The sequence below is a fragment of the Rutidosis leptorrhynchoides genome, chromosome 3 (assembly GCF_046630445.1).
Source record: "Rutidosis leptorrhynchoides isolate AG116_Rl617_1_P2 chromosome 3, CSIRO_AGI_Rlap_v1, whole genome shotgun sequence".
In the NCBI taxonomy this organism is placed as follows: Eukaryota; Viridiplantae; Streptophyta; class Magnoliopsida; order Asterales; family Asteraceae; genus Rutidosis; species Rutidosis leptorrhynchoides.
In genome coordinates this window covers 79,148,941-79,162,110 of record NC_092335.1, presented here as the reverse complement: position 1 = coordinate 79,162,110, position 13,170 = coordinate 79,148,941, and the positions used below count along the sequence as shown (strand labels likewise).

Below are 13,170 nucleotides of genomic sequence, written 5' to 3'. Positions count from 1 at the left end.
CCCAAATGAAATAGAAAATATGCACGTGCAGTTCAGTAGATACGCTCATTCCATCCAAATGAAAATAAAAACCTTAGAAAATCTAAACGACCATCAATTCTTTCAATTTCAATAAATCCCAACCATATCAATGGTTCTTCCTCATCAACGGTTCTTCCTCATCATAATATACGATTCACGTTCATCTTTTTACATTTAATATTTCTATATCTCCTTTCTTTCTCAAGATATGTGACTTTATTCCATCATTGTGATTTTCATTAGTTTTTCAACAAGATAATGGCTATGGCATAGAAAGTTATCCATGTTTCGAATGTTCAATGGTAACCTTCAAATTTTCCTGCCCTACTTATGTAATTTTGTTTGACTTAATATTCGTAGTGGATTATGCTTAAGCTAATATTTGTAGTCAATTTTAAGCAAACATTATTATTATTTTTATTATTATTCTTATTTATAATTAATTATTTTTATTATATTATTATTATTTAAATAAAGGTACTTTTTACGGGATTAATTACGTTATATATGTATGTGAAATACATGTCTCAATAAAAAGTTGTCATGTAGGCTTTTATGACAAGTAAGATATTAATTGTGATGAAAATTGAAAGATGGTGGTAGGAGAATAAGTGTTGTTCATTTTTTCTGACCAAGTTAAGTACATCAATATATTGTAAAAACAACGAAAAGTTTTTTAGTCGAAATTCGTGATTCCACAGGTTATTAAACTAAATGACTTTAGTATTTACATTCACTTAATACCTAAAACATATCATTAAACTGTTTCGTTTAAACAAACACGTGATTTCACGGGTCATTTCACTAGTTTTAAATATATGATCACGAAACGCTAACAAACTTGATTAAATCACCCAATTAAAGTCTGTTTTCGGTTGAAAATTTTTTTTGAAAAAAAAAATTTGGATTTGTTTTTCCAATCACATGTAATTGAATTTGACATGCAGAATCACATGTGATTGTGTTTTACAATCACATGTGATTGGGTTTTACAATCACATGTGATTGAATTTGAAATGCTAAATTTTAAAAAAAAAAATTTAAATATTTTTTTTTTTTGAAAAATTATCTAAAAAAAAGAAATTTGAACTTTTTTTTAATCACATGTGATTGTCGCGCCACATGTCACACTCTGATTGGTCCATTGGATTTCAAGCAAATTATTGGATTCAGGGGATTAGAACTCTGTACCAGTATTCGGAATTTCAAAATACTAAATTCCAGATACGGCATGCATATTAATGTACTACAACTCTGCAAGGTTTTAAAATAGAAGATAGAATAAGCTAACGAAGAACCATCACATACTTGTGTAATTCTGTAACACATCATATTACATCAGTTGCCAACATAACGTAAGTAGAGGCCGAGATATATTAATTACAAACCCAAAACCATGTAAACACTGCTTTCCCAAACACAAATGAACCCCTAAATTTCAAGATCAACCAACCGAGAGTAGTTCATTTGCACTCAGCAACTTCAGCTTCTGCAGGTTTAATATGGCGTCATAAAGAGTTTATACATTTGTCTAAGCAAAATGACGAAAGATATCCAGTAATATCACGTAATGGCGAGACAAATATCATCATATTTTACTTTCTTAAGGCATGAAGTAAAACATATTACTTATAAAAAAAAAAAAAAAAAAAAAAAAAAAAGAGAGAGAGAGAGAAGTCACTGACCGTAATGAAGTGTGTGGGATCATCAAGACTGGATGAACCTAGAACAACTTCTCTCTTAAACTTAGTCGTTAACTTGTGGCAAACCCGCAGCTGAGAGGAAAGGGATTATGTAACATAAGTTTCTACATGTTTGTAATAAATACTTTTTAAACACACACACACACACACACAATTGGTAAAAAAAAATTAGAAAACCGACCTCTGATCTTGTTGCTCCACCAACAATGAACACAAAAATACGTCGACCCATCTTCTTAGAATCACTGGATGCAAGTTTCAGAATGAGATCAACGCGGAAAAGGAAAAAAAAAAAAAAAAAAAAAAAAAAAAAACTCTAGATGAAATTATAGACTACTACAACATAGTTTCCATTATTTATAAAAATTTTATTTATTACTATTTACAAAATAAAATAGAAATTTAAAAAAAAAATAAAATACAAGAGCTAAAATGAGGCATACGTAGAATATCCAGGTTCGAAATCCCGAGGTGTGGGACATATTGCCGATGGTCTGGATCTCATTGAATAAGCAGGTGGAGGTTTAACCTTTTTTGGTGACTCGGACTGTGACCTCCCATGAAAAGTGGGACTTGGATCATTCATGCAAGGGTACTCATTCTTTGGTAGCTCATTTTTAATAAGCTTCTCAATTAGTTCCTCAATCATAGGATAAAACCGTGATAACTGCCATGTTGATTTTTCACCTGCAGCACGATCCTTCCTCAAGTCGTGCTTCTTCTGCATTCACATGAAAGACGGGACGGTATTCAGCAATACTACAAGTTACCAAGAGGAACAAGACTTCATATAATAAGATGATATATAAGCTAGAATATATAGATAGACCTTGTGAGCAAAAATTTTTAAAGACAAGGCTCCAGTTGACTTCTTTTTGGTATCTGATGATCCCTCGAGAAATCTCATGTTGTATACAGCATTTGTATCGGAGGAGGGAAGTCTTGCCAACTACGGAGTATGATTTTCATCAAAAAAATAAAAAAAATAAAAAAATTAATAATAATATATATATATATATATATATATATATATATATATATATATATATATATATATATATATATATATATATATATAATACACATTAGTAATTGACTAGACACTTATGAGCGTTACCTCCATCAACTTAACAAGCGTATCACTCTCAAATTTCTCTGGATGGGTTGCAGCATAAATCATTAATAATCGCAATTTATTTTCACGAGGAGCATCCTACAAGAAGAATACATACATGTTTTATACGTTACAAACACATGTTTATTAGAACATTGAAGGTGTTTGTGCTATTGATCACACTAGATAATACCATTACTTACTGGTTTCGTTTTGAGGAAGTTGATAACCTCCTTAGTTCCCGCGTCTCCACACACAAGGTCCTGTTCTAGTTGTCCCACCTCTTTAAGTCCCGAGTCCCTAATAATTTTGTTAATCTTGGAAGCAATCTGAATCAACCATATCCGTAAACAATTGCATTAGTAGTTTAAGGGAAATGTGAAAAATAAGAAACATCGTGTAGATAATTAAAGTAAATGTCTCTTTAAAAAAATTAAAAAAAAAAAAAAGTTTCTTAAACCATAACATAGAACATCACCGAAAAAGTAAATTTTTTTCTGAGAACTTACATCAACATGCACAGATAGTTTGTCGATCTGTTCAAAATACTGTGGCAAAGATTCCACCACGTTTTTCATGTATGGAATAGACAACTCACTGCCACCTCTACACATAAAAACAGTATATATATATATATATATATATATATATATATATATATATATAGTGGTTTAATCCATGGCTAAGCAACTTTAGTGGCTAAGTGGGGATAGGCAAAAATAAAAAAATATATATATATATATATATATATAATAGAGAGAGAGAGAGAGAGAGAGAGATATAGATTTAATCAAGTGGGAAGCACTTTTTTGGGGGGAAGTGGGGGGAAGTAATTTTTTTTTCATTTTTTGAAAAAACTTTGTTCGCGAACATTATAGATTAGATGAAAATATGAACATTTAAAAAAGACACTTTGTGATGAATGTCATTATTTTGGCGGGAAAATGCTCGAAGAAAAAAATAAAAACATTAAATGCATTGAATGTTTTGCTGCTGAGTTTTTTTTAGGGGTTAGAAATTAGGGGGTTATAATTTAGGGTTTAGCTATTAGGGTTTAGAAATTAGGGTTTTGGGTTTAGAAAGTAGGGTTTAGGGTTTAGAAATTAGGGTTTAGATTTAAAATACACGAACGGTTTAGAGTTTAGGGTTTTGGGTTGAGGGTTTACGGAGTAAACCCGAAAACCCAAAACCCTAAACCCTAAACTCTAAATCGGGCTAAATTCGAAAAAAACACTTCACACAAGATGAAAACAAAACGATGCAAATAAACTCAGCAGCAAAACATTCAATGCATTGAATGTTTTTATTTTTTTTCTTCGAGCGTTTTCACGCCAAAATAATGACATTCATCACAAAGTGTCTTTTTTAAATGTTCATATTTTCATCTAATTTATAATGTTCGTGAACAAAGTTTTTTCAAAAAATGAAAAAGAAAAAAAAAAAATTTGCTTCCCCCTTCGCCAAAAAAGTGTTTCCCGCTTGATTATGACCATATATATATATATATATATATATATATATATATATATATATCTATATGTACGTATATATGTATCTATATATGATATTTTTTTTAGATTCATAAATCTGCAACAAAATACTCTCCTAATCTATATTTTTATAAGCCAAAAACATTCAAAATCGTTAAAAAATAAATGATGAATGATAATAATCGTGATGAACGATTATATCATTCATCTAAATAGTGATGAATGATAAATCAATCATTCATCAATATTCAGATGAATGATGAATTAATTATTCATCACGATTATTATTATTCATCATCGATTTTCAAACGATTTCGTTTTTTCTTTCGTAATTTTTGCGTTTTCTTCAATCTGCATATATTAAGAGACCCTAAAAAGATATTTTTTCAAAAAATAAAAAAATTAAAATTTTGCATATACACACATATAGTGGTAGGATCAAGGGGGAAGTAACAAATCGGGGGAAGGCGGGGGAATTAAAAAAAAAAAAATTTCGTTTTTTGAAAAAAACTTTGTTCACGAACATTATAGATTGGATGAAAATATGAACATTTAATAAAGACACTTTGTGATAAATGTTTTTAGTTTGGCGGGAAAACACTTGAAGAAGTAATACATAACAATTATCGTGTTTTTCGAGCGTATGTTGAGGTTTTAGATATTAGGGTTTGGATATTAGAGTTGGTTTAGATATTAGGGTTTAAAAATTTAGGGTTTAGGGTTTAGATTTAGGATTTAGATTGAGTTTTTAACACGAACGGTTTAGAGTTTAGGGTTTGGTGTTTTGGGTTTACCCAAAACCCCAAACCCTAAACTCTAAATCGGGCTAAATTTTACTTCACAAAACATGAAGAAAAAAAAAAGTTAACATTCTTCACGATCAATATTATCTTGAATGTTATTTTTGTCGATCGTTTTCCCGCCTAAATAATAACATTCATCACGAAGTGTCTTTTTTAAACGTTCATATTTTCGTGTGATCTTGATGCCTGGAAAAAAAAATCCAAAAAAACGAAAAAAAATAAAATATTTTGCTTCCCCCGATTGGTTACTTCCCCATTGATCCTGCCATATATATATATATATATATATATATATATATATATATATATGGGGAAGTAACCAATTGGGGGGAAGCGGGGGGAAGCAAAAAAAAAAATTCGTTTTTTTTGAAATTTTTTTTTTCCGGCATCAAGATCACACGAAAATATGAACATTTAGAAGAGACACTTCGTGATGAATGTTATTATTTAGGCGGAAAAACGATCGACAAAAATAACATTCAAGATAATATTGTTCGTGAAGAATATGAACGTTTTTTTTCTTCATGTTTTGTGAAGTAAAATTTAGCCCGATTTAGAGTTTAGGGCTTAGGGTTTAGGGTTTAGGGTTTGGTGAAAACACCAAACCCTAAACCCTAAACCGTTCGTGTTAAAAACTAAATCTAAACCCTAAATCTAAACCCTAAACCCTAAATTTCTAAACCCTAATATATAAACCCTATAAACCCTAATATCTAAACCCCAATAGCTAAAACCTCAAAATACGCTCGAAAAACACGATAATTGTTATATATTACTTCTTCGAGCGTTTTCCCGCCAAAATAAAAACATTTATCACAAAGTGTCTCTATTAAATGTTCATATTTGCATCTCATCTATAATGTTCGTGAACAAAGTTTTTTCAAAAAACGAAAAAAAAAAAGTTTTTGCTTCCCCCCGCTTCCCCCCGCTTGGTTACTTCCCTCTTGATCCTACCACTATATATATATATATATACTAGTTTTATTAGCCGGTCCGTTGGACGAAAGTTATAAATATACATTTTCGTAAATGTTGAATATATAACAATAGCATAAGTACATATTATGGTGAAGGTTTTTGAAGATAAAAATATTGAGTTTTAACCTTGAACCATGCATTCGTGCTGCTTTATTGTTTGACACAAAGCTCGTCATCTTATCATGTAGCCGCTCACTAGCCTAAACATACACAACACAACAGATAAATAAATAAATAATATTAATATTGTTTAAAAGTATCTGGTCATAAATAATATTAATATTATACATAAACCAAATAATATAGACGTACATCTGCTATATGTGAATCGCGTAGCTCTAACCATACAGGATCATGGTCTTCTAGTCGGACCTCTTTCCTTTCAGTATGGCCACCAGTATTGCTTGCAACCTAAGTAGTTTAATTATTTTACTTGATGTGTGTACGTGTGTGTGTATAAAACAAAAGACAAAACTCAATGAACAAATATATAGTCAGAATCATAGACCAACCTCGTGAACGTATTTATTCCCATCCACATTAAGTAAATCATGGCACATGGCGTCATACGTCCATTCATGAATGATAGGAGCGATCTAAAAAGAAAAAGATAAAAACCAGAAGATGCTTACAATTAGACGAATTCATAACAAATAGACTGCAATAAGAATATTAAAATTTAAAACCATATGCAGCAACATAAAACCTGGTCTATTGATCTATCCAGAATGAGCAACTCGCATGTTTCTGTCTGAGGGAAGTTGAATTTTTTTAGAGCTTTATATTTCATAAGACAATTCCAGACAGCTGCAGCAAGCTTCTTAGGGATCAAATCAATAATACTACTAGTCATTGTGGTAGGATCATCAAGGGTTTTGGCAGCTCGGTAACGTACAAACGGGAACTCCTGAGGAAAGCTTATAATATAAGCTTCGGCTATATATATATATATATATATAAACATTTAATAAAGACACTTTGTGATAAATGTTTTTATTTTGGCGGGAAAACGCTCGAAGAAGTAATATATAACAATTACCGTGTTTTTCGAGCGTATGTTGAGGTTTTAGATATTAGGGTTTAGATATTAGGGTTTATAGGGTTTAGAAATTTAGGGTTTAGGGTTTAGATTTAGGGTTTAGATTTAGGATTTAGATTGAGTTTTTAACACGAACGGTTTAGGGTTTAGGGTTTAGGGACTAAACCCAAAACACCAAACCCTAAACTCTAAATCGGGCTAAATTTTACTTCACAAAACATGGAAAAAAAAACATTAACGTTCTTCACGATCAATATTATCTTGAATGTTATTTTTGTCGATCGTTTTCCCGCCTAAATAATAACGTTCATCACGAAGTGTCTTTTTTAAGTGTTCATATTTTCATGTGATCTTGATGCCTGGAAAAACAAATTCCAAAAAAACGAAAAAAAAAATTTGCTTCCCCCCGCTTCCCCCGGATTGGTTACTTCTCCATTGATCCTACCCCTATATATACATGTATATATATATATATACATGTATATATATATATATATATATATATATATATATATATATATATATATATGGGAGATATCACGGGATAAGCATTAATTTGGGGATAACTGATTTTAAATTTAGCCCGATTTAGAGTTTAGGGGTTAGGGTTTAGTGTTTTGGGTTTAGTCCCTAAACCCTAACCCGTTCGTATTAGAGACTCATTCTAAACCCTATACCCTAATTACTAAACCCTAAACACTGTTTTTCATTAAATCAAATGTCATTTTTTCTCATTTTTTGTTAAAATACATACATCTGGCGCATGAAGAGTTGTCAACATACATCATATGTTAAAAAAAAAAAAAAAAAAAAAATCTGAATCTACACAATGAAAATTGATACCAGAATTTTTTATTTTTTATTTTTTTTTAAATCAGAGTTGTAGAACTAAAGATATAAAAATCACAAAATCACTTATCCCCAAACATACCCCTTAGCGCTGGATCTTCCCCATCTATATATATATATATATATATATATATATATATATATATATATATATATATATATATATATATATATATATATATATATATGTTAAAAGCAATGTTGGTACAATTATTTTGAAAGGAAAATAAAAAAAAACGCATCACATACCGATAAAGAAGCAAAGACCGTGGCAATACGGTTGGCCATCAAATTCAAACATTCGTCTCCTTTCTGGGAGATCTCCTCCTCATTCCCATAAAGTTGTTCCAAAGCCATTGTGTTCTCAGTTATAAAACACTGTATTATATAAAGTTTAGTTACTTAAAACCACAAAGCAACATCTGAAAAATGTATATCTAATTAGTAGCATCAGTAGTACCTACCTGCCTATCAATGGCCAAGTACTCCAAATTCATCTGCATGCAAATTCCCTTTCAAGTCAATATAACTATAAAATCAATTTGGTTTACAAGAATATTAAAGAGCAAATTAAAATGTGATTCAACCTCATTCATTGCAAGTAAACGAGATCTTAATGTTTGCTCTTTTTTTATGTAATCAACCAATTCACATGGAAGTGGTGAACTGAAGTAGACATAGGCACTGGAAAAAGAAAAAAAAATATTATCAAGGAAGCATAACAAAATATAAATAAAACAGCTCGCCCATTTTGACACGCTATATCACATACTGTCCATAAAGAGGTGTTCTTCCAGCCATGTCAGCCACGAGCATAACGACACTGCATTTAAACAAAAGCATGCGATGAGCGAATAGAAAAAATTATCAATTTTAAGAATTAAGAAAATAAAGATAAAAGAAAAGGAAATGAAAGCGGATGAGAAATTTGTGTACTTCTCTTTTGTAGGTTGGATGTAGTAGACTGCATCCATAGTAGGAAGTGGTTGTCTTCTCATGTTTATGACTTCCACATCTGAAAAAAACAAAAAAATAAAAAATAAAAAAAAATAAAATAAAAGTGTTCTAAGATATGTTTTGGTGTACTTGACTGTTATTTATAATAGAGGTAAGGATGTTAATGAACAAGCTTTAAGTAGATTGATGATGTAGTGGCAACCACTATATGTATTAACTTATGCATTTATAATAAAGGCCACAGGCAAATTAAAAATTCAAACTTTCTCAGTCAGGCATTTAACATCTTACGTGATACTCCTTCAAAACTGAGGTCTGACATCTTCCATAAGGATGACATAATTCTAACTGTCACATTGTCCATGATCAGGACCTAATCAAACAAGCATCAGACATACAAAAATTGAAGAAAAATAAATAAATATATGTAAGCATATTTAAGGTAATCATTATGTAACAAAAATATAATACTAACGACACCATGACTACAAGGTTGCATACCTTCCATTCTGATTTTGCACCCGTTCTGAGCATTTCATTCAACAAGCCTGCAGGTGGGAAATAAAATAAAATAAATAAAAGTTAAATCAAATGATATAGTCTTGAAAACTGATTTACCAACAAGCATTAACTCAATATAAAACTAGCTATTGTATTTAAATTCCCAAACAATGAGTTTAAGATATATAAATTTATAGAATTCTTAATAATGAATTCAATCGTTGGTGAATTCACAGCTCGTTAGCAAAACAAAAGGGAGAAAACATTACTTAGATGCATCATGACAGAAGAACGGAGTAACAAAACCAATGATAACTGTACAGTTTATGTAATCAGTCACGCTACAATCTTTACAAAAAAAAACTCTGTCGTAATATTGCAGAACAATACGAGTTGTTTAATCCAGTGTTAAAGCTAAAACTAAGATAACAAAATATTGTAACAAGCCTTTTCAATCATAAATGCAATTTTCAGGTCAATTGGCGACACTAACATCTCAAAACGCAACTGATCAAATCATCAAATTTTCAATTCTCGTCTGAATCAACTCCAATTTCACATATTAAGTGTTGTGCAAATAAATATTGTCTCTAACCGGTATAACAATCCAAAATCTGTAATCTGTATCTATATTGCTAGTAAACCAACAAAAGACCTTGTTATATCGTCAAATGACTAGCAAAAATTCATAAAGAGTTGCAAAATCGTATAAATAGAAAAGAAAAACTCACGATTACGAGTAATTTGCCTGAAACTTGAAAATCCATTGCCTCCTTTAGACGACGTATAATCAGAGATCGACATATATAACTGATTCTCTAAGCTCAGGGCGCAGCTGATCGAACAAAAACTATTCTTCAATGTTGTTCAATGATGAGAGATATATTCGACGGACGGCAAGATGTCGTAGCCCTAATTCCACTTTTAGGCCACTATAGCAAAAAAGAAAAAGAAAAAAAAAAAAAAAAAAAAAAAAAACCCGATGCTTGAAAGCTTGAAACCCGATGATTATATTAAATTGGAGGCGGTTAAATAGGGATGTCAAATTGACCCGTACCCGATGGGAACCCGAAACCCGTTTTAATTAGGTCGGGTCTGACCCGAGTCCGTCGGGTCATGGGCCGGGTACGGGTATGGTTACAGAAAAAATTCCGGGTTCCAGTATGGTTTTGAATACAAACCCGTTTACTCGGCCCGTATACCCGACCCACATACCCGTATATCCGGTCCAATGAATTTTAATAATAATTTTTATGTAAAATTTTAGCATTAGTATTATATTGTTAATGTATGAAAGATTTCTCTTATTTGTTTTGAAAACCAGTATAATTTTATTCAATATAATCATATACAACAAGTTTTCGATATGTGATATTTTATATATTTTGTGTATTTGAATATTTTATAAACTTTTCAATCAACTTTTTGTATGTGATATTTTATAATACTTTAAACATGAAGTAGTTAAGTTATTTTTGGATATTTTGATTTGGTAACTTATTGGAAAATAGATACAGAATGACTAATCGGGTATACCCGTCTACCCGTGAGGAAACCTGAAACCCGATCGTATGTAAGTAAATGGAGACCCGACGGGTTTCGGGCAGGGTTTCGGGCGGGGTTTCTTAATGGGTTCGGGTTTGGGATTACCTAAATCCGACCCAAACCCGACCCAATGTCATCCCTACTAGGGACGGGCCGGGCCGGGTATGAGGATTGATAATGCTAAAAACGAACATATATTTCATAGCATTATCCCTCAAGAAAGACAAGCTTTTAGTTGCAATTGTTCAATTTACAAGTGATATTCGTTTAAATAATAAAAGGTGAAGACAAAAGACAGATTCGACGAATTGAAGACGCAAACGATCAAAAAACTAAAAAGTACAAAGTACAATCAAAGTGGTTCAAATTATTGATGAGAAACGTCTCGAAATTACAAGAGTACAAGACGCGAAACGCAAAGTACAAGATATTAAATTGTACGCAAGGATGTTCGAAAATCCGGAACCGGGACCAGAGTCAACTTTCAACGCTCGACGCAACAGACTAAAAATTACAAGTCAACTATGGACATGAATATAATATAATATATAATTAATTCTTAAAATTATATATATATTATATTATATATAAAACCATCGGCAAACTAGCAAACAAACATATGTGAGCTGGATTCCTGCTCCATGCGATCGCATGGCCTGGAGGCCTAAATCCCATGCGATCGCATGGCCAAATTTTTCTGGCCACATTCCTATAAAAAGCAGTTTGGTGCTCGAACTCAACACATCTTTTCTCTTCTCTATCTCTCAACGTAATATATATATATATATATATATATATATATATATATATATATATATATATATATAATTTTAATTTAATAATAATAAGGGTATGTTATCGAATGTTGTTAGGGTGTAAGTTGAAATTCTGTCCGTGTAACGCTACGCTATTATTAATCATTGTAAGTTATGTTCAACCTTTTTAAATTAATGTCTCGTAACTAAGTTATTATTATGCTAATTTAAATTGAAGTAATCGTGATGTTGGGCTAAATATTAAAGACGGGGTAATTGGGCTTTGTACTATAATTGGGGTTTGGACAAAAGAACGACACTTGTGGAAATTAGACTATGGGCTATTAATGGGCTTTATATTTGTTTAATTGAATGATAGTTCGTTAATTTAATATAAAGATTTACAATTGGACGTACCTATAAATAACCATATACACTCGATCGGACGCGATGGGCGGGATATTTATAAGTACTAATAATCGTTCATTTAACCGGACACGGGAATGGATTAATAGTTAATGGACTTATTAAAACATGGGTAAATTACATACAAGGAAAATTGGTGTAATTATAGTTTAAGTCCCCAATTAGTTGAAATATTTGACTTCGGATATAAGGATAATTTGACGAGGACACTCGCACTTTATATTTATGACTGATGGACTGTTATGGACAAAAACCAGATGGACATATTGAATAATCCAGAACAAAGGACAATTAACCCATGGTAATAAACTAAAATCAACACGTCAAACATCATGATTATGGAAGTTTAAATAAGCATAATTCCTTTATTTCATATTTCAGCGCACTTTTATTTACTGTCATTTTATTTAATTGCACTTTTAATTATCGTACTTTTTAATTATCGCAAATTTTATTTTATCGTCATTTTATTTATCGCACTTTTAATTATCGCACTTTAATTATTGTCATTTACTTTACGCTTTAAATTAAGTTTTATTTTTAATATTTTACATTAGGTTTTAACTGCGACTTAAGTTTTAAAATCGACAAACCGGTCATTAAACGGTAAAAACCCCCTTTTATAATAATAATACTACTTATATTTATATTTATATTTATACAAATATAGTTTTAAAAATATAGCGTTAAACATGGCTAGCTCCCTGTGGAACGAACCAGACTTACTAAAAACTACACTACTGTACGATTAGGTACACTGCCTATAAGTGTTGTAGCAAGGTTTAGGTATATCCACTCTATAAATAAATAAATAATTTGTGTAAAATTGTATCGTATTTAATAGTATTTTGTAGTAAAAATATAACTATTTTGTACTACACCTCGCAAACATCAAGTATTTTTGGCGCCGCTGCCGGGACTGCTTAAACGCCGGAAGTGAAACGCTATATATATATATAAAAAAAATTAATTTACTTTTGTAAAAATAC

The 13,170-nt window shown here is 31.0% G+C and overlaps 1 protein-coding gene across 1 annotated transcript; it reads right to left on the bottom strand.

Moving 5' to 3' along the window:
- Positions 1-1,274: 1,274 nt before the first annotated feature.
- Positions 1,275-10,408, bottom strand: LOC139896394 (SNARE-interacting protein KEULE-like). The gene is made up of 20 exons (XM_071879028.1): positions 10,187-10,408; positions 9,456-9,502; positions 9,246-9,327; positions 8,934-9,012; positions 8,770-8,820; positions 8,585-8,681; positions 8,462-8,494; positions 8,247-8,375; positions 6,816-7,016; positions 6,622-6,705; positions 6,422-6,520; positions 6,236-6,309; positions 3,348-3,444; positions 3,042-3,167; positions 2,842-2,937; positions 2,554-2,673; positions 2,168-2,445; positions 1,906-1,969; positions 1,707-1,796; positions 1,275-1,510 (listed from the first exon to the last, which is right to left on the bottom strand). The coding sequence occupies exons 1-20, from the start codon at positions 10,257-10,259 to the stop codon at positions 1,466-1,468; spliced, it is 1,965 nt and encodes a 654-aa protein (XP_071735129.1). The 5' UTR covers positions 10,260-10,408; the 3' UTR covers positions 1,275-1,465.
- Between the last annotated feature and the right edge of the window lie 2,762 nt (positions 10,409-13,170).